The 20377-nt window shown below is 39.3% G+C and overlaps 1 protein-coding gene across 2 annotated transcripts in view; it reads left to right on the top strand.

Moving 5' to 3' along the window:
• The window catches only part of Slk (STE20 like kinase), a 68267-nt gene that overhangs the window by 34048 nt on the left and 13842 nt on the right, over nucleotides 1-20377 (top strand). The window contains exons 7-13 of one of the 2 annotated variants that reach the window (XM_040743308.1): nucleotides 830-911; nucleotides 2745-2873; nucleotides 3199-4518; nucleotides 6058-6188; nucleotides 6343-6466; nucleotides 10117-10296; nucleotides 12684-12776. In XM_040743308.1, coding sequence (XP_040599242.1) covers nucleotides 830-911; nucleotides 2745-2873; nucleotides 3199-4518; nucleotides 6058-6188; nucleotides 6343-6466; nucleotides 10117-10296; nucleotides 12684-12776 — 2059 coding nt within the window. The remainder of the gene's footprint in view (nucleotides 1-829; nucleotides 912-2744; nucleotides 2874-3198; nucleotides 4519-6057; nucleotides 6189-6342; nucleotides 6467-10116; nucleotides 10297-12683; nucleotides 12777-20377) is intronic. The other variant, XM_040743311.1, reaches the window with a different exon arrangement.

Below are 20377 nucleotides of genomic sequence, written 5' to 3'. Positions count from 1 at the left end.
ATTGTTTCGGAGGCTATCGGTCCAGCCCGGCCTCGAACTCACAGAGATCCGCCTGCTTCTGCCTCCCGAGTGCTGGGATTAAAGGCGTGCACTACCACCACCCGGCTAAACAAAGTTTTTAAAGAACCAAAACGTGATGTTCTGTTGTTTTAGTTTGCTAAGCGTAAATTTAAGTTTGGGGATGTGGCACGAAGTCTATGAATGAGGAAACTGATGTGGGTCTGTTTCCAAGACTAGAGGACCTGGGGAGGTGGCTGCTTTTGCAGAGTAGAGGACCTGGGTTCACTTACCAGCACCTACATGATGACTCTCCACTGGCTGTCCTTCAGGTCCTGGGGATCTGATGCCCTCTTCTGGACTCTGTGGGTACTAGGAACACACTTGGAGCTCATATCTGTACTCAAAGTACACATACCTGAGAAAGGCTTAAGGATCATGGACACCATTGTCACCATTTCCCCTGTGTTAGACGGTGTGAATGAGCGGGGGCTGGATGAAGAAGATGTTTTTCTGTACTATAAACAGCTAGGCCCATGTATAGCTGATGAGTATTTGTAGAACTTTTTGTAAGAACGTTTTGATAACTTGTAGAAATATGGCTGCCTCTCATGATCTCCTGTGTGCCTTATTACATGTATGTCTAATGTATTTACAGAATATGTTTCATAAAATCTTGTTCTCATTACACTTGTCATACTAAATCAATACTAATCTATATTAAATATAATGAAGTTAAGCATAATTTATTAAGGAGTTTAGTTTGATTTTTTTTAATAACCAGAAAGTAAAATAAAATGTCATTGTGTCATGTTGACATTTTATTCTGCAGGTCTTCAAATTTTAAGGACTTTCTAAAGAAATGCTTGGAAAAGAATGTGGATGCCCGGTGGACTACATCTCAGTTATTACAGGTGAGATGAGGAGAACATGAAAACAGCATGTCAGATTGTTTTAACGTTGTCTCTAAAAGAATGCCTCTGCATGCACGAGTGCACTGCACATACGTGAATACCACACACACATGTGCACACACACAAATGATAGAAGGTGGTTAGATCAATTTGATTTTACTTTAAAGCAGGGTCTGTTCCTTATATTTGAAATACAAATGTTTCAGATAATATGATAGATAAATAAAAAAACAAATCTGAGGGTAGTGTTTTAGGCTGACCTGTTGTCTGAGGAGAGGGTGTGGGAGCAAGTGCTCAACAAGTGTGTCTCTGTGTCCCTACAGCACACTTCCCAGTGTTTCCTTTCTCCTGGAGTTGAAGATCTGCGCCTGTAACAGACTGTAGTAGTTAGGGTTCGCTAGAGAAACAGAGTTGATAGAATTAATCTCTCTTTATACAATGAACCTGTAACAGACTGTATTAGTTAGGGTTTGCTAGAGAAATAGAGTTGATAGAATTAATCTCTCTGTATACAAACAGGTTTTGTTAGAGAGGCTTACAGGTTATGGTCTGACTATTGCAGCAATGGCTGTCTCCTGAGGGAAGTCTGAGAATCCAGTAGTTGTTCAGTTCACGAGGCTGGATGTCTCAAGTGGTCTTCAGTATGTCCTATAATCCCCACAAGTAGGCTCTGATGTTAGTGGAGGGATGGGCTTGTCAGCGAGACTGAGGGCAAACAGGTGGAGAGCAAAAGCTTCCCTCTTCCATATCCATTGTATAGGCTGCCAGCAGAAGATGTGGCCCAGATTAGGGTGGAGCATCCCACCTTAGAAGATCTGGATTTAGGGCAGGTCTTACCATTTCAAATGATTCAACAGAGAAAAATTCCTCACAAGTATCCCCAGCAGCTTGGATTCTGTCTAATTCAGATGTGGTCAAGTTGACAACCGAGAATAGCCATCACACAGACACTGTTATGAGTTGAAAGCACAAAGAAGAGTGAAATGTCTTTACTTAATGTTAGGATCATTTAACAAAGGAAACAGGAATTCGTAGATAGTTTTTAACAAAATATAAAGGGCTCTGTAAAGTTTTTATTAATACTTTGATGGGATTTATGTAGATACTAATATAAAAAAAATAATGTGTTTGTGCCCGTGTGCGCCCCTTACTTTCCCATGCCCAGTGTGTATTTGGTGGTTGGGATGGTTTCCAGGAGTTGGTTCTCTTCTTCTACTATCTGGTGGTGACTGAACTTAGGTCATTAGTTTGGCAGCAAGGACTTTTACACACAGAGCCATCTCATTGGCCTCTTTAGTTAATTTTAAAGAAGTGATGCCTAAACTTAACACTTGGTTTAAATTTTAACTTAAAAATTATTTATGAAACTCAGACATACACAAAAAACAAATATAATTTCTACTCAGTCATAACAAGTTGTTTTAATTTTTGACAAATGCCTTCAAATTACCACATGAAAGAAAACATAGGGTCTGTAGAATGACTCAGGAAAGGGACCTGCAACCTTGTCAACTGAGCTTGATTTCCATGACCCACGCAGTAGAGAAAACTAACTCGCAAAGTCTGATCTCCACATGCACGTGCATACACACTAAATGAATAATGAAATTCTATTAAAAATAAAAACTAAATTGTACAAAACAAAATTCAGTTGAGACAGTCTTTGCTTCTGCTCACTCTCCTCTCCTTTTTCTTTCTAGGAATATATAACCTAGGAAGTTGTTTATGTTTTTCATGTCCATAATTCATGGTTTTGACACAGGGATTTATTTATGTGTTTATATTTACAAGCATTTCAGTTGTCATTGAGCATGCTTTTTTTATGATTAACAGCATCCCTTTGTTACTGTTGATTCCAACAAACCAGTCCGAGAATTGATTGCTGAGGCAAAGGCTGAAGTAACAGAAGAAGTAGAAGATGGCAAAGAGGAAGATGATGATGAGGAAACAGAAAATGCTCTGGTCAGTGTCATTGAGGATATTTCATTTAGGCAAGTTTTAGAGATGGGTTTTGAGGTCTGGTTGCACATGTATCTGAGCGGTAACAAATGAGGGCAACACAAGGCCTTCAAGTTTAGAAGTGAAGCTGCTAACAAAGCTTCTCTTGTCACCTATTTCCATCATGCTTATTATTGAAGACTGTCGCTTTTTAAAGTTATTTTTATAACTTCAAGTTTTATAGAATATAGTTTAAATGTTTCACATATGAGTATAGATATATAAAGCTATTTGGATGACCACCTTGTGGTTATATTTTAATACTAATAATGTATAAAATCTTTTTTAGCCAATACCTGCAAACAAACGTGCTTCCTCTGACCTCAGTATTGCCAGCTCTGAAGAAGATAAACTTTCACAAAACGCTTGTATTTTGGAATCTGTATCAGAAAGAATAGAGCACAATACTCCTGGGGATAAATTTAGCAACAAAGTTCTAAATGAAAAACCCACCACTGATGAACCTGAGAAGGCCCTGAAGGGTGTGAATGAGCATATGGGTGACTCTAACTTGGAATCTATGGCTGAACTCAATGACCAAACCGTAGAAATCTTTGAGAATGGGAGAGAGAAGAGACCCAAGCTGGAGAACCCTCCTGACACAGAAGACCAACAGCCAGTGGCTGTTAATTCAGTCAGTGAAGGAAATGAGGATAATATAGTGACTTTAGAAATGAACACTAACCATGGGAAACCAGAGGAAGACAGGGTTAAAGAAAACCAAGAGATAGCTGAGAATAAACTTATACAGTCTGAAGAAATTAAAGATATGCATATTCAAACAATGGAGTTAGTTTCTCAGGAGACGGGAGAAACAGAGGCAGACTTCCAGGCAGTGGACAGTGAAGTTAGGTTTACAAAAGAAGATGCCCAGGAGAAACTGAGAAAAGATGATAACACTCAAAAAGTTGCAGTCAGTGAGGTCGTGACAAACGAGGCACTGGTCGCTGCTGAACGGAATGCTGATGGGAAGGAAGCAGAGGAAGGAACCCAGACGTTACCAGAGCAGCCCACAGAGCGCCCTGAGCCTGGTAGTGCTGGGGAAGAGCCTTCTCTTCAAGGAAGAGTTGAGGATAAAGAGCTAGATCAACAGTCTGTGCTGTGTGGAGGTGACGGACAGTTGATCAGCACTTCAGTGACCACACAGGCAGCCATTGAGGAACCAGGGACCCATGAAGTTGAGCAAGTCAGTGAGTCACATAGCACCGAGGAGACAGAGGGAAGTGCGGAGGCGGGTGGTGCTGAGGGACAGGCTCCAGGAAGTGAGGCTGCAGCTGCAGCTGCTGAGGTAGAGTTGGAGAGAAAAGAAGCCGCAGAGGGAGTGCCAGTGAAAGCAGAGCCCCAGGCTCCTGCAGCCTCGCAGTCCAACGAGGAGCCTCCTGTCCTGATACCCAGTATCAGTGTTAACTCTGAAAACACAGAGCATAACGGAGAGGGGGGTGCTTTACCCAAAGCTGAAGGCATTCTGCCGCCAGAGGCTGACAATGAGAAGGAGAATGACACCGACTCAGGGACTGGGGCCACAGTGGAGAAGAGCAGCAGTGACTTGAACTTGTCCATCTCTAGCTTCCTAAGCAAAACTAAAGACAGTGGCTCAATGTCGCTACAAGTAAGTGTGCCACGGCCTTGCTTGCTTGGGTTTTGCTTTGTCATTTTGGTAATTTCTAGTTTGTTGCTATCTTAAAACTATTAAATCTGTATAATAATAGCCCTATGAATTCTTTTGGGATCATAAAGCAATCAAAATGAACTTGAGAAGGAGATTTTTGGATATAATGTGTAAAGATTTTTGATAGAGCCCACAGATTTTTTGCAGACTTGTGTAGACACACAGGACAGGACAGTTTCCTGGTCTCATTTAGCTTCTCTTACACATATCTGACTGCAGTTTTAGTAAGCATTACTGCTACTCCAAAGAACGAGAAACCAAATGGCCTCTTTTTGAAAAGCGTGTGAGTAACCCTTAGCCACTGGCTCCTGTAAACACCACCTTTGCTTCTTTGTTCCTAGCCATCGGTACTGCCAAAAGCATCATGGGGAAAACAAACCCCTAAATACCACCTGCACTTGGAACCATTGAGCATAATTCTCCAGTCTTGTTACTTAGGAGTCACATGGGCAGTTATGTAGAAGCCTAGGAGGCTCCTGTGGGGTAGTGTATGTAGTAAAATAGTATTCCTTTAAATTATATTTTGCTTATTACATTGAATATTTAAGTGTGGGGGCACATGCGTGCCATAGCAAGGACAACTGTGAGAGTCAGTTCTCTGCTACCCGAAGTACTTCTGTGAGAACTACGGGATATTAATTGTGCATACCTTACTGTAGAAGCTGAAGAAACTTGTGAAGTTTGTAGGTTAAGGAATGTGTGTTTGCTTTGTAAAGCGTGTCAGTGTTAGACTTTAGAGGAATGCTGGGGAGGCTGCACTAGTCCAGGTTTGAGGAGAACATGAGGACCTGGAGCCGGATGATGGAGAAGGGAGAGGTTGCTCACAGGTGCCAGAGGCAAACTTGAATTCTAGTCCGTTTCAGTTAGTGCCTTTTCTTCCGCTTGAGACTTTCTGTACTCCTTCTCTCTCTTTCCCCTCTGGTCTCCTCTTCTTCCTGTTTTCCCCTCCTCCCTCCCTTTCTCCTTTCACACTTTTTCTTTCTTTCATTCCCTCCCTTCCTTACTTTCCAGAGTCTTGTTGTGGAGACCCCCAACCTCTCGTCAAACTCCTGAGTGCTGGCCTCCCTTGGCTTTCTAGACACACCCCCCGTAAGCCATGTAATTGTCTCCATATTTAATGTATTTATCAATGTAAAATGTAGCAGTGAGAGCCCCCAACGGTGAAAGAGGAAGAAAAGTCATATATGTAGAAGTCTTCCTGTTTGCTTATATGGGATTTTTATTACTGCTGTACTTCATAATGTAGTGTTGTAAGAGTTGTGTATACACATGGCCAGAATGCCTGATTTCACTGTAAAAGTTGTATTTTTCATCTGCAAAGTTTTCAGCTTAAGTGTGATGTAACTGCTGCACAGGTGAGCCCTGCTGCTTTGTATGTGCTGTGTTCAAGGCTGTCCAGGCATTTTTATTTCTAAAGAGGAAAATGCCTTCCACATGTAGTACTTATACAAAACCTAACCCAAACAAAATTTCATTCAGGAGACAAGAAGACAGAAGAAAACATTGAAGAAAACACGCAAATTTATTGTTGATGGTGTAGAAGTGAGTGTAACAACGTCAAAGATAGTTACAGATAGTGACTCCAAAACTGAGGAATTGCGATTTCTCAGGTGAGTAGAGAAATATATAATTAGCATGAGTTTAAACTTCTTTGCTGTTTCTGAAAACTATGTAGAATGGAGAAATGAGTAAATTGATTTTAAAGTTTAAAATCTTAAAAGTACTCCAGAGTATAATTTGCTTCTTTCTGTTACACTTCGTCAGGCGTCAGGAACTTCGAGAGCTGAGATTTCTCCAGAAAGAGGAGCAGAGGGCCCAGCAGCAGCTCAATGGCAAACTTCAGCAGCAGCGAGAGCAGATTTTCAGGCGCTTTGAGCAGGAGATGATGGTGAAGTCTTTGCTTCTGTGTTATTTCGTCATCAGAGGAGATCTAGTGTTATAGAAACAGTCCTAGAGTAGGCTATACAATCTGCTGTTCGAGGATGAGATTTTTCTTGGTTTTGTGGTGTATTTTTCCAACCTCTGTTTCTGAGGTGTTTTGTATGCTCCTTAAAAGACAAAAATGTCTTGAAAGGGGTCTCCAATCCCTGTCTTATTACTGATTTTATAGTGTACCAAATTTCATAAGCAATCTGTCATGAAAAGTTAGTATTAGCACTCTGGTAGATTGTTTACCAAGTTTTTAGATATGCCTACTACTGAATGCTGCTTTAGTTTTCAAGTTCCTTCTTTCAGCTTACAATAATTTTCCCTTTTCCCCTTTCTCCCTCCAAGTCCTCTCAGGCACCCTTCTCCCCCTTTAAATTCATGATCTCAGACCTTTTTGTTTTTTGCTGATTTGTGTATGTATTCCTAAATATATAAATACAGCATGTTGAGTTTGCACAGTGTTGCTTGTATGTATATCATTTCAGAGCTGACCATTTCAATTCAGAGAACCAATTGGAGGCCTTATCCCTGGGGAGACTGTGTCTCCCACTCTCAGCGTTCCTTAGTTGCCTGTAGTTCTTTGTCTAGGGTTGGGCCCCATCATATCTATTGATGTGGTCCTTCAGGAACTGTAGTTCTTTGTCTAGGGTTGGGCCCCATCATATCTATTGATGTTGTGGTCCTTCAGGAACTGTAGTTCTTTGTCTAGGGTTGGGCCCCATCATATCTATTGATGTTGTGGTCCTTCAGGAACTGTAGTTCTTTGTCTAGGGTTGGGCCCCATCATATCTATTGATGTTGTGGTCCTTCAGGAATTGTTTTGGCAGCTATATTGTTGAGACCTCAGGGGTGTAGTTTTCCCAGCATTTCTAGGAGACTCATTCTCTCAGCAGATGTCCTGGTCCTCTGGCTGTTGTGATCTTTCTGCCTCTTCCACAGTTTTCCCTCCACCTTAGCTGCAGGAGCTGGGTTGTAGATGTCTCATTTGGGGCTGGGCACCGCATGATCATTTGTTCTCTGCATTTTAATTAGTTGTCATTTTCTGTAATGTTCTCCATCTGTTGCAAAGAGATTTTTGTTTGTTGTTGAGGGGTGAGAGCTACAGTTATCTGTAGGTATAAAGATAAATATTTAGAATACAACCAGGAATTATTCTGGTTTTGTAAAGTGGTGGTTGTAGGTTTCCCTCCAAGATCCATGACCCTAGGTAGGTTGTCTAAGATTCTAGTACCAGGCATGATTTCTCTCTTGTGGAGTGAGTCTTAAGTCCAATTATAAAGTTGTTGTTTACCACCAAAATATGAGTGCCGCTATGGTTATTATGCTGTGCCTGGTTGTTGTAGTTCATAGGTGTTAATATCTTGGTAGGACAAGGAGTAAGCGTTCATGGAATCTTCTGGTATCACAAAAGCTAGTCCCTTAGGGAGGAGGCATTCAGGTTAGATCCAGCTTGAAATTTTATGCAACCTCTGGGAGGCGACCAAGGGCAGCAGCAGTAACAAGTGTTTGGGGAGTCTCTTGGACTCCCCTGACTAACAGCTCATAAGGGGGCTTCTGATGCCTGATAATAGGGCTTTTGCTAGAGTGTTTGGAGTCTCTTGGACTCTCCTGACTAACAGCTCATAAGGGGGCTTCTGATGCCTGATTGTCTGTGGCTTTTGGGGGGATGATGACATTCTGTGGGGGGGTTTCATTTAGACTATGTATGTATGTGTATATGTAGAGACTTAGATGTATTATATGTGTAATTTTAGATAAGTGGTAATAAGGATTTCTTATGACTTTTCCAGACATCCTTACTGTTATGTTTATCTTCCCTCTTCTATGTTGGCCTTTCTCCCATTCCTAATCCTACCCCAGCCCCATTTCTCCTAGTTACATTTACTTGCTAGTCTCCTCTCTGTTGTGCCTTTCCTTCTGCCATGATCCCTTGCTACTTTCCTGGCTTCTGGATTACTCGGGATTACACACTCAAATCTGAAGATTTGAAGTTAAGAGCTATAATGAAAGAAAACATGTGTTTGTCTTTCTGGGACTGGGTTAACTCACTCAGTATAATCTTTTCTATTTCCATCCATTTGCCTGCAATTCCATGACTTCACTTTTTTGTAGCTGTGTGGTATTCTATGGTGTATATGTACCACATTTTCATTATCCATTTGTCAGTTGCAGGACATTTATTCAGGGTGGTCCCATTTCCTAGCTGTTGTGACTAGAGCAGCAATGAGCATGGCTGAGCAGGCATCTGTGGGCAGGATTGTCAAGTAGGTAGCCAGTCTGTCAAGTCCTTTGGGCACATGCCAAGGAGTGGCATAGCTGTGTCCTCTGGGAGATTTATTTTTAGCTTTTTGAGGATTCTCCACACTACAGTAGCTGCAGCAGTTTGCAGTTCTGCCACAGTGAGTGAGGGTTTCCCTCTCCTCTACCTCTCTTGCAGCATTTGCTGTCAGCCATTCCGTTGGTCTTTTCCTTCTGCTTGGGGTTAGGTGAAATCTCAGAGTTGTTTTGAATTGCATTCTCTGATTACTAGGGATGATGAACATTTATTGAAATATTTTAGTTTCTTTTGAGAACTCTCTGTTCGGCCTCAGGCCCAGATTTGAATGGGTTGTTTGTTATTTTTGACTCTTTGTTTTTTTGGGTTCTTTATATATTCTGCATATCAATCCTCTGTCTGAGTTAGGACTGGCAAGGAGTCTTTCCCATTCTGTGAGCTTCCTCTTCAGCTGATTGTTTCTTTAAGATGTTAGAGGCTTTTTAGTTTTATGAAGTCCCACTTATCAATTGTTGACCTTAGTTCGTGGGCAAATGGGGTCCTACCGAGGAAGTCCTTTGTTAAACCTTTATCTTGGAGAATACTGCCTATGCTCTCTAGACTCTGAAGTTTTAAGGAGATCTAGAACAGTTGTTTTCAAGCGGGCTGACGTTTTTAGCAGGTTTTCACAATTTTCTTTTTTCACTGGCCCTTATCTGTAGTTAAGCCCACATCTCCACACCACTGTTGCTGTAGAAAGCGCTGCTGTGGCACTGGTTGCTGAGGCCCTCAGTTTTCACACGTGTCCACGGCTGGGAGGTGTACAAAATTTCAGTTCAGCATCCAGCTTAAAGTATGTTGGAAAAAAAGATAATTTAAAAATAATACTGAAATTTAAATTACGGTTTTTTGTAGCTTTGTAATGTAAGTGTTGAGGACTGTTGTTTGTGTTCTGTGGCTTTGTTGATTTTGTATTCCGTCACCACAGCAGGTTCCCAAGAAAATAATGAGAGGTATTCTCACTGAGTGCTTTTGCAGTCTTCTTTGTCTGTTTTCCAAAATTTGAGAAATTGTGTCTTTTCCCTCCATAGATTATTTTCTGAAACGTTTTCTTTTATTTTTGAGGGTGTGTTGTTGTTTGTTTGTTTGAGACAGTGTCTCACTCTGTAGTGTTACATTCCTGCCTCCATTTCTCAGGTACTGGAATTAGAGCCATGTGCTACCGTACCTGGCTTCAACTTACTTCTTTCTTTCTTTCCTTGCATACTTTTGAATACATATTTCTATATTTAGAATTGCATAACTACTTGAATATTTGATGAATTAAAGTGGTAACAGACTGCATTGTTTTACAGAGTAAGAAGCGACAATATGACCAGGAAATTGAGAATCTTGAGAAGCAGCAGAAACAGACAATTGAACGACTAGAACAAGAACATACGAACCGCTTGCGAGATGAAGCTAAACGAATCAAAGGAGAGCAAGAGAAGGAGCTGTCCAAATTCCAGAATATGCTAAGAAACCGCAAGAAGGAGGTAAGTGCAGCTGCGTTATTAATTATCATAGCTGTTTTTAAAATGCAAATTGAAGACTATCTAAGGAGTTAGGAATAATAGCTGGTAACTGAATAGCAGTCATTCATTCATTCCTTTGTTCTTTTTTCTAAACAGTGATAGGTGGCAGTTAGTGAGGTCAGATATTATCCTCATTTTACTGCCAAGAAAACAGGAATAAAAGAGGTTTCTGTGCTCCATCTCCCTTAATTTTGAGCCAAATCTTCAAATGAAGTTCAAGCTGTATTTCATTCTGTCATTTCCCTCTTATTAATGCAATATTTAGGGTCTTATTTAGAAATGCTTTTTCAAGAGAATTTAATGTCATTGGTATTTACCAGTGGCAACAAGAATTATCATTTACAAATTACTTGATTTTTGAATTTTCTGTTAGGTTTAATGATTTTCTTAGACATAATGATTTTCTTAGACATTCTGCCAAACAGAAACTGAATAGCTTGGTATTCAAAATAGCATAAGATAATGTGATTATAAAAAGGCTTTTGGCTTTTCTGAGTTTCTTCCGTGATGTTACAGAACTGATTGTTGTCGGCTCATAGAGAAGCTTCCCGTGTTTGTCCTTTTGTCCCAGGACTGAAATAACATACATCCAAGCAGTTTTCAGTGAGAATTTTATGACTTGTTCTATGTCTTTGGTACAGGAGAAAGATTTACATTTTCATTTGCATTACATTTCAGGATATAAATAAACACCCCAGGGGAAAAATGGTCAGTTCTATTGGGATTGGAAGAAAGTATCTCAACCAAACTAAGAAAGATATTTTCACTTTCATTACACGTCTCAGTTACCAAAATTTTAACATTTGCCTTTAGCATTTGCTTGGGAAGAAAACTGAACATTACATTGTTGAATGTTAAGGATGTGTCCAAGTAGGACTGAGCAGTATCAGCAAGTACTTCATACTTTGCTTAGGTCAGTGTGCATACTGGTGTGTAGCATTGTTTGCTGTAGCCACAATTTCTAACTGGTTGTGTATTTTTGTTATGTCTTAACAGAGTTGCTTCATATACCATGATAAAGACCTGTGCTAATTAAAAAAAAAACTCTGCGTCATTTGCTGAGAGGTTAATGTTTGTATCAGATTAAATTAGAAGATGTAACTATTTAATTCTAGATGAATAAGTCTATAGTTACTGTTTTGAGTTTGGAGAGTTTTAACTTGTTATGTTTGAGATCATGATGTGTTTATATTTGATAATCTCATTGTGTATTTTTTTTCCTTATTGCCAAACTTCTTGCATTTGGGGAGTCTCTTGCTTTTACTGGTGATTTGGTTTCATGAGGAATTGCTAATGGGAACTTTAAGGACACTGTTAAATCAAAATCAGTCTCTTTCCTGGGTGCCAGTGGCATGTGGTGACTTGGAATCTGGGTTCTTTTGGTGCTTTTATTTATAAACACATGCTCCTTTTTCAGATCTGAACTATAGATCTTTTGGCAGATGAAAGTCACATTTAGGTTTTTGGGGAAAAAAGGAATTTAAAGATATACTTCATTTTAAAACATACTTTGGTGTAAGAAGTCATAGTTTAGTAAACTTTTTTTTGGGGGGGTTTATGAGACAGGGTTTCTCAGTATTGTTTTAGAGGCTGTCGGTCCAGCCTGGCCTCGAACTCACAGAGATCTGCCTGCCTCTGCCTCCCGAGTGCTGGGATTAAAGGCGTGCGCCACCACCGCCCAGCTAGTTTAGTAAACTTTAAGAATGCTTACCTTACTGATTTTTGATGTTGACCAGCTTGGCTTTGGCTTCAACAGAGAATATTATTCAGTCCTACAAAAAGTCATTAGGTATATTTTTGTCACACCATGTATAAAGTGGTATATTTTATGGAAAAAGTTTAGTGTCCACTTATTTTCCCTTGTTCATTTGAAGTCCCACTTCCCTTCTTCCCTTTCCTACCCTGGTGTCATGAAGGGGATCATCTAGAACTGTTTCTTTGATGTTGTCAAGCCTGTTGTAAAGTTTTCACTTTATAAATGGAGTTAGCTTTTCATGTGTTCAGTGTCTCAAACAATATCGAAAGGTATGTTTGTTTGATCTCTCAAGAAGGCAGTTGAATCTGTCCCTTTTACCTCAGCCCTGGTGCTGTGAGCACGCCTTCACTGATTGGTGTGTGGGGACAATCAGGCAATGAGTGAACGTGTGTGCTGCGGTGTCCCTTTCTGTACTGAGATTAAGCATGCTCTGTCTTTTTATTCTTTTCCACCAACTAACGCTTTTGCTAATGCATGTTGAAAGGAATCTTTAAACAACCTGAATGTTGATTTGTAGCTTTCGGCTCACGTACGCATGTGCTTTCTGTGGAGAAAGTATTATTCCCCACCTCCTGCATGCTTTACACTGTAGGTTATAAATGAAGTGGAGAGAGCACCCAAAGAGCTGAGAAAAGAGCTCATGAAGCGCAGGAAAGAGGAGCTTGCACAAGGCCAGCATGCTCAGGTAACAGCAGCAGCTTCCTGCTACTAAAAACAGAAAGCAGCCTTTTCTCTCGGCTCCATAGACCATGGCTGACAGAGGAAATTTAACTGTACTTATTATTTAATGTTGAACTTTCCCCATCCATAGACACCAGGGTCTTGTCTTCTTAAATAATGCCGAATTTATACTTGGTGATGTTTAAATTGCTGATATGAAAGTAACTGACGTGTTTAGAAAGTTGATGCCAGACAAAAGAAACAAATGCATTAGTGTTGTAATGGCTACTGCTACCTGATTTTTATCATGATGGGAGCCTATGTCTTTAAGAAGTGGTACCAGTGCTTGCTAGAAGACCTTTAGGGCAGAGTTGGGGGTAGGTATGTAATTCTGTGCTTAGAAAAAGAATGCCTATTAGGAAACTATTTAGAATAAAAATGGTAAATTTTATTATTAAATAGTAGGTCATACATTTAATTATTTTTAAGATCAACAACATAATCAACTTTAAAGACAAACTTTTAGTACATTGTTTCTTTTTGATTTAGAATTCGAAAGCTAGCTGGGCAGAATATTTTTACAAGATGGATGAATGAATATTTTAACAGAATATTCCAGTTACTTCAAAGTATTATCCTTTTAATGTGGTTTTATGTAATAAAGAAAAAATGATTCCTAAACCTTTAGGCTTTAGACTTTATAAGACCCTAAAAAGAAACACAGAAATAACAAAACTCCATAGGTACCTTGGCATATACTGCCACTGAAGTGTGTGTGTGCACGCGCACATATGTGTATGTGTGCAGTAAGGATATTTTTAAACTACTGTTTGTCTACTGCTGTTTCAGAGCTGATAATATTTTAATATTACAAAAAAAGAAGGAAACTGTGATCTTAGAACTCAAATTTTAATAGTCAGCTTAGTTGAATAGAATTAGTATTTTTTCTTGCCATAAGGCACTGAGATATTTTTGTCTTAGTGTAGTTATATGTCTAGTTGAAGAATATGGTGACAGACAATATTTGCTTTGCACCTAACACTTGTTCTGATGCTCCACATATCTGAGCTCAGTCTCACAATGAGCATCACCTCTGTCTTAGCAGTGAGGGAGTAAGTACAGGAAGGGAAATGACTCACCCAGTGACACATCTGGCAAATGGTAAAACCAGGATTCTCACCCAGACAACTTCAGCTCCATGTTCATATACTGGTGTAGGCGGAGCTTTCCTGTCCTGCAGCCACTCTCACATAAACACACTGAGGCTTATATTAATTAAAAAAGGGTCAACCAATAGCTCAGGCTTATTACTAGCGAGCTCTTACATTTTAAGTTAACCCGTATTCCTTATGTACGCTTCAAGGCAGTACCTTTTTTCAACACAGCATCATCATGTCCTGCTCCCTCTGCATCTGTCTGGTAACTCCTCTGAGTCCACCCTTCCTCATCCCATCATTCTCCTAGTTTGGCTTTACTGTCTAACTGTATCCTGTTCAGCTACTGGCCAGTCAGCTTGTTTATTAAACCAATCGTAACAACACATGTTCACACAGTGTGCAGAAGGATTATTCCACAGCAACTGAATTGCCAGAGAGCATATCATGCTGCCCCCTCTTGTCAAGGGTGCTCACTCTGTCTGGTCTGGATGCTCATCTGTATGCTCATCTGTGAATGTGGGAAAGGGAGTCTTTGCTGGCTACGCAGTTATTCTTAGTTTAGATTCTAAACTAGATAATAAACAATAATAATATAGTTTTGCTTTAAAGGGACTATAACGGATGATTTTTAGTTCTAAAAATATATCAAACTTGAGAGTTGAGAATAAGTATTTATTGTTGGAGAGCAGGAGTGCTGCGGGCTGAGCTAGGCCTCCAAGACTGGGAGAGTATGAGCTCCTTGGGCCGTGCTACAGCAGAGGCATCTATAAACTATCCGACCACTGGAACCTCAGCTCCAGCCCTGCCTACACATAGAGGAGCTATCACTGGAGACGCTACCCTGCCTCTACCTGAAGGAGCGTTCAACGGAGTCACAGCTCCCAACTACACCAATTGGAGAAAGAGGACCCTGTGAAACACAGACTTCTTCTGTACTGGTTGGAGGAAGAGATGGGTGGACAACAATATAAGAATACATTAAACAACGCAAAGAGCAATAGAGCACCATGAGAAACTAGTGTTTCTACAACAGCAAGACTTAACATCCTAATGCAGATGAAGCGGAAGAAAACAACCTTAAAAATAACTTATGATGATGATTGAGGCCCTTAAAGAGGATTTGAAAAATTCCATTAAAGAAAGGGAGGAAAAAACAAACAAAACATTGGGTGAAAAAAAAATCCCTAAAAGAGAACCAAGAAAGAGCAATCAAACAGGTGAAGGAAATAGTTCCAGACTTGAAAACTGAAGTAGAGGCACTAAAGAAAACACAAACCGAGAAACTCTGGAAGTGGGAGAACTGCAGATGCGAGCATAAACAACAGAATACAAGAAGGGGAAGAGAGAATCTCAGGCGCTGAAGATACGATAAAGGATGTAGATTTCATTGGTCAAAAAAATGTTAAATCCAACAAATTCTTAACACAAAATATCCAGGAAATCTGGGACACAATGAAAAGACTGAACCTAAGAATAATAGAAATAGAAGAAGGAGAAGAGGTATAGCTCAAAGCACAGAAAATATATTCAACAGAATCGTAGAAGAAAACTTTACCAACTCAAAGAAGGACAGGCCTATGAAAGCACATGAAGCTTACAGCACACCAAATAGACTGAACCAAAAAAAAAAAAAAGTTCCCTTTCCCATAATAATCAAAACACCAAACATGCAGAATAAAGAAAGAATATTAAGATCTGCAAAGGAAAAAGACCAAGTAACCTATAAAGGCAAACCTATAATCAAAATATCAAACATGCAGAATAAAGAGGAATATTAAGATCTGCAAAGGAAAAAGGCCAAGTAGCCTATAAAGGCAAACTTATCAGAATTACACCCAACTTCTCAGTATAAACAAAGCCAGAAGGTCCTGGTCAGGCGCTATGCATACACTAAGAGACCATGAATGCCAGCCCAGAATACTATATCCAGAAAAGCTTTCAATCACTATAGATGGAGAAAACAAGATATTCCACAACAAAACCATATTTAAACAATACCTGTCCACAAATCCAGTTCTACAGAAAGTACTAGAAGGAAAACTCCAACCCAAGGAAGTTAGCTACACTAAGAAGAGCATACCAGCAAATTCAAAAGAAGGGAAACACACACACACACACACACACACACACCAAAGCAACAACAACAACAATAAAAACAAAAATAACAGGAACTAGCAATCACTGGTCATTAATATCTCTTAATATCAATGAACTAAACTTGCCTATAAAAAGACACAGACTGGTTGGTTATAAAAACAGAATCTATCCTTCTGCTACATAAAAGAAACACATCTCAACCTCAAAGACAGACATTACCTCAGAGTAGAGGGTTGGGAAAGATTTTCCAGTCAAATGGACCTAAGAAACAAGCTGGAATAGCTATCCTATTATCTATCAAAATAGACTTCAAATAAAAACTATTCAAAAGGGATGAAGAAGGACATTTCATATTCGTCATAGGAAAAATCCATCAACATGAAGTGTCAGTTCTGAACATGTATGCCCCAAATACAAGGGTACCCTCATTTGTAAAAGAAACATTACTAAAGCTTAAATCACACATCAAGCCCCATACATTAAGAGTGAGAGACTTCAACACCAGAATCTCACCACTGGACAGTTCTGCCAGACAGACACTTCTCAGAGAAATAAAGGAACCAACAGACATTATTCAAATTGGCTTAATGGACATATATAGAACATTGCACTCAAACACAAGAGTATACCTTCTTCTCAATACTTCATGGAACCTTCTGTAAAAGCGACCATGTACTCAGTAACAAAGCAAACCTCAACAGATACAAAAAAGTTAGAATAAACATCTGTATCTTATCAGATCATCATGACTTAAAGCTAGAATTTAATAACACCAATTGCAGAAAGCCCACAAACTCATGGAAATTGAACAGTGCTCAACTGAGTCAACACTGGGTCAAGGAAGAAATAAAGAAAGAAATAAAAGACTTCCTGAATTCAGTGAAAGTGACCGCACAATATACCCACTTATGGGACACAGTGAATGCAGTGCTAGGAGGAAAATTCATAGCACTAAATGCCTACGTAAAGAAACTAGAAAAATCTCACACTATCGAATTAATAGAACACCTACCTACCAGAAAGCTTAAGAACAGAAAGAAGGAAACTCATCCAGGAGGAGTAGATGTCGGGAAATAATCAAATTGAGAGCTGAAATAAACAAAATAGAAACAAAGAAAGCAATATAAAGAATCAATGAAACAAAGAGTTGATTCTTTGAGAAAATCAACAAAACAGACAAACCTTTATCCAAATTAACCAAAAGGGAAAGAGAGATAATATCAAAATTAACAAAATCAGAAGTGAAAAAGGAGATACATCAACAGACACTGAGGAAATCCAGAGAATCATCAGGTCATACCTCAAAAACCTGTACTCCTCAAAATTGGAAATTTTAAAGGAAATGGACTATTTTCTGGATAAGTATCATATACCAAAATTAAATCAAATTAAATAGACCATAACCACTATGGAAATAGAAATAAGCATCAAGAGTCTCCCAACCAAAAAAAGGCCAATGCCAGATGGTTTCAGCACAGAATTCTAACTGAAGTTCCGAGAAAAGCTAATACCAATACTCCTCAAATCGTTCCACACAATAGAAACAGAAGGAACATTGCCAAATTGTTTTCAAGAGGCTACAGTTACCCTGATACCCAAACCACATAAAGACAAGAAAGAGAATTACAGACCAGTCTCTCTCATGAACATTGATGCAAAAATAATTGCAAACTAAATCCAAGAACACATCAAAAAATCCACCATGACCAAGTAGCTTTATCCCAGAGATGCAGGGATGGTTCAGTATATGAAAATCTATCAATGTAGTCTACCATATAAACAAACTGAAAAACAAACAAACAAACCCCAAGATCATGATCATCTCATTAGATTCTAAAAGGCCTTTGACAACATTCAACAACTTTTCATGATAAAGGTCTTGGAGAGAACAGGGATACGAGGAACATAACTAAACACAATAGAAGCAATTTACAGCAAGCCAATATCAAACTAAGTAGAGAGAAGCTCAAAGTGATTCCACTGAAACAACACAAGGCTGTCCACTCTCTCCATATCTATTCAATATAATACTCAAAGTTCTAGTTAGGGCAATAAGACAGCAAAAGCGGATCAAGGAGATACAAATTGGAAAAGAAAAAGTCAAACTTTCACAATTTGCTGATGATATAATAGTATTCATAAGGGATCCTAAAAATTGTACCAGGGAACCCCTACAACTGATAAACACCTTCAGTAATGTAGCAGGATATAAGACTAAAATCAGAAGCCCCCCCCCCTGTATAAATGGGATGAGAAAGAAATCAGGGAAACATCACCCTTTACAATAGCCACAACTAACATAAAATATCTTGGGGTAACCAAACAAGTGAAAGACTTGTATAACAAGACCTTTAAATCTTTGAAGAAAGAAATTAAAGAAGGTGTCAGAAAATGAAAAGATCTCTCATGCTCTTGGATAGGTAAGATTAACATAGTAAAAATGGCAATCCTATAAAAAGTAATCTACAGATTCAATGCAATACCCGGCAAAATCCTAACAAAATTCTTCACAGGCCTCTAAAGGATAATACTCAATTTCATATAGAAAAACAAAAAACCCAGGGTAGCCAAAACAATCCTTAAAGGAACTTCCAGAGACATCACCATTTTGGACTTCAAGCTCTACTATAGAGCTACAGTAATGAGAACAGCTTGGTATTGGCATAAAAACAGACAAGTGGACCAATGGAATCGAATTGAAGACCATGACATTAACCCTCACACCTGTGAACACCTGATTTTTGACAAAGAAGCTACAATTATAAAAGGGAAAAAGAATATTCAACAGATGGTGCTGGCATAACTGGATGTCGACATGTAGAAGAATGCGCATAGTTCCATATCTATCACCATGCACAAAACTCAAGTCCAAATGGATCAAAGACCTCAACATAAAACCACCATGCTGAACTTCATAGAAGAGAAAGTGGCAAGTACCTTTGAACTCATTGGCACAGGAGATCACTTCCTAAACATAACACCAGTAGCACAGACATTGAGAGCAGCAATAAATGGGACCTCCTGAAACTGAGAAGCTTCTGTAAAGCAAAGGACACTGTCAACAAGACAAAATGGCAGCCTTTAGAATGGGAAATTATGTTTACCAACCCCACATTTGACAGAGGCTATTCTCTGAAACATACAAAGAACTCAAGAAACTAGATGTCAAAAGACATGTAACCCATTAAAAAATGGGGTACAGATCTAAACAGAGGAATCTGAAATGGCTGAAAGACACTTAAGGAAATGCTCAACATCCTTAGTCATCAGAAAAATGGGAATCAAAACAATGCTGAGAGCCGGGCTTTGGTGGAGCATGCCTTTAATCCCAGCTCTCGGGAGGCAGAGGCAGGCAGATCTCTGTGAGTTCGAGGCCAGCCTGGTCTACAGAGTGCGTTCCAGGACAGCCTCCAAAACAATACAGAGAAACCCTGTCTCGAAAAACCAAAAAAAAAAAAAAAACAAAAAACAAAAACAAACAATGCTGAGATACCATCTTACACCTGTCAGAATGACCAAGATTGAAAACTCTGATGTCCACTTGTACTGGAAAGGATGTGGAGTAGTGGGGAACACTCCTCCATTGCTGGTGGGAGTACAAAGTTGTACAGCCACTTTGGAAATCAGTTTGGCAGTTTCTCAGAAAATTGGGAATTAATCTACCTCAAGACCCATCAATACCACTTTTGGGCACATCCCCAAAGAATACACCTTCACACCAAAAGGACATTTGCTCAAGTATGTTCATAGCAGCTTTATTCATAATAGCCAGAACCTGAAAACAACTTAAATGCCTGTCCACCAAAGAATGGATAAGGAAAATGTGGTATATTTACACAATGGAGTATTACTCAGCAGTATAAAACAATGACATCTTGAGATTTTCAGGTAAATGGATGGAACTAGAGTGGGGGTAATCCAGACCCAGAAAGACAACTATAATATATACTCACTCATAAGTGGATATTAGTCATAAATCAAGGAACAACCAACCTACAGCCCACAACCCCAGAGAGCCTAGGTACCAAAGAGGACCCTGTGAGAGACACACATGGATCTACTGAGGAAAGGGAAAAAGATAAGATCTCCTGAGGAAATTGGGAGTGTGGGGGGGCAGGAGGAATGGTGGAATGGGAGAGGGGTGGAGGGAAGGGGAATGAGGAAAAATGCATAGCTCAATAAAGTAAAAATAAGAAAAGAACTTATTGTTGAATTGAGTGATCCTGTACTCTTAATTTAAGTTTGTTTGTTTTTTTTAATTTGGGGAGCTGACTTTTATTTTCCCATGAAAGATTAAATTTAATAGTAAATTCTTTCTGTAAATTTAGTGGAGTTTAGATTGTAGCACTTCAAAATACTTAGTCGTTTGATA

This window comes from Mesocricetus auratus, unplaced genomic scaffold (genome assembly GCF_017639785.1).
Source record: "Mesocricetus auratus isolate SY011 unplaced genomic scaffold, BCM_Maur_2.0 Super-Scaffold_4256, whole genome shotgun sequence".
In the NCBI taxonomy this organism is placed as follows: domain Eukaryota; kingdom Metazoa; phylum Chordata; class Mammalia; order Rodentia; family Cricetidae; genus Mesocricetus; species Mesocricetus auratus.
The sequence above is the reverse complement of the archived record's forward strand: the minus strand, read 5'-3'. Positions and strand labels throughout refer to the sequence as shown.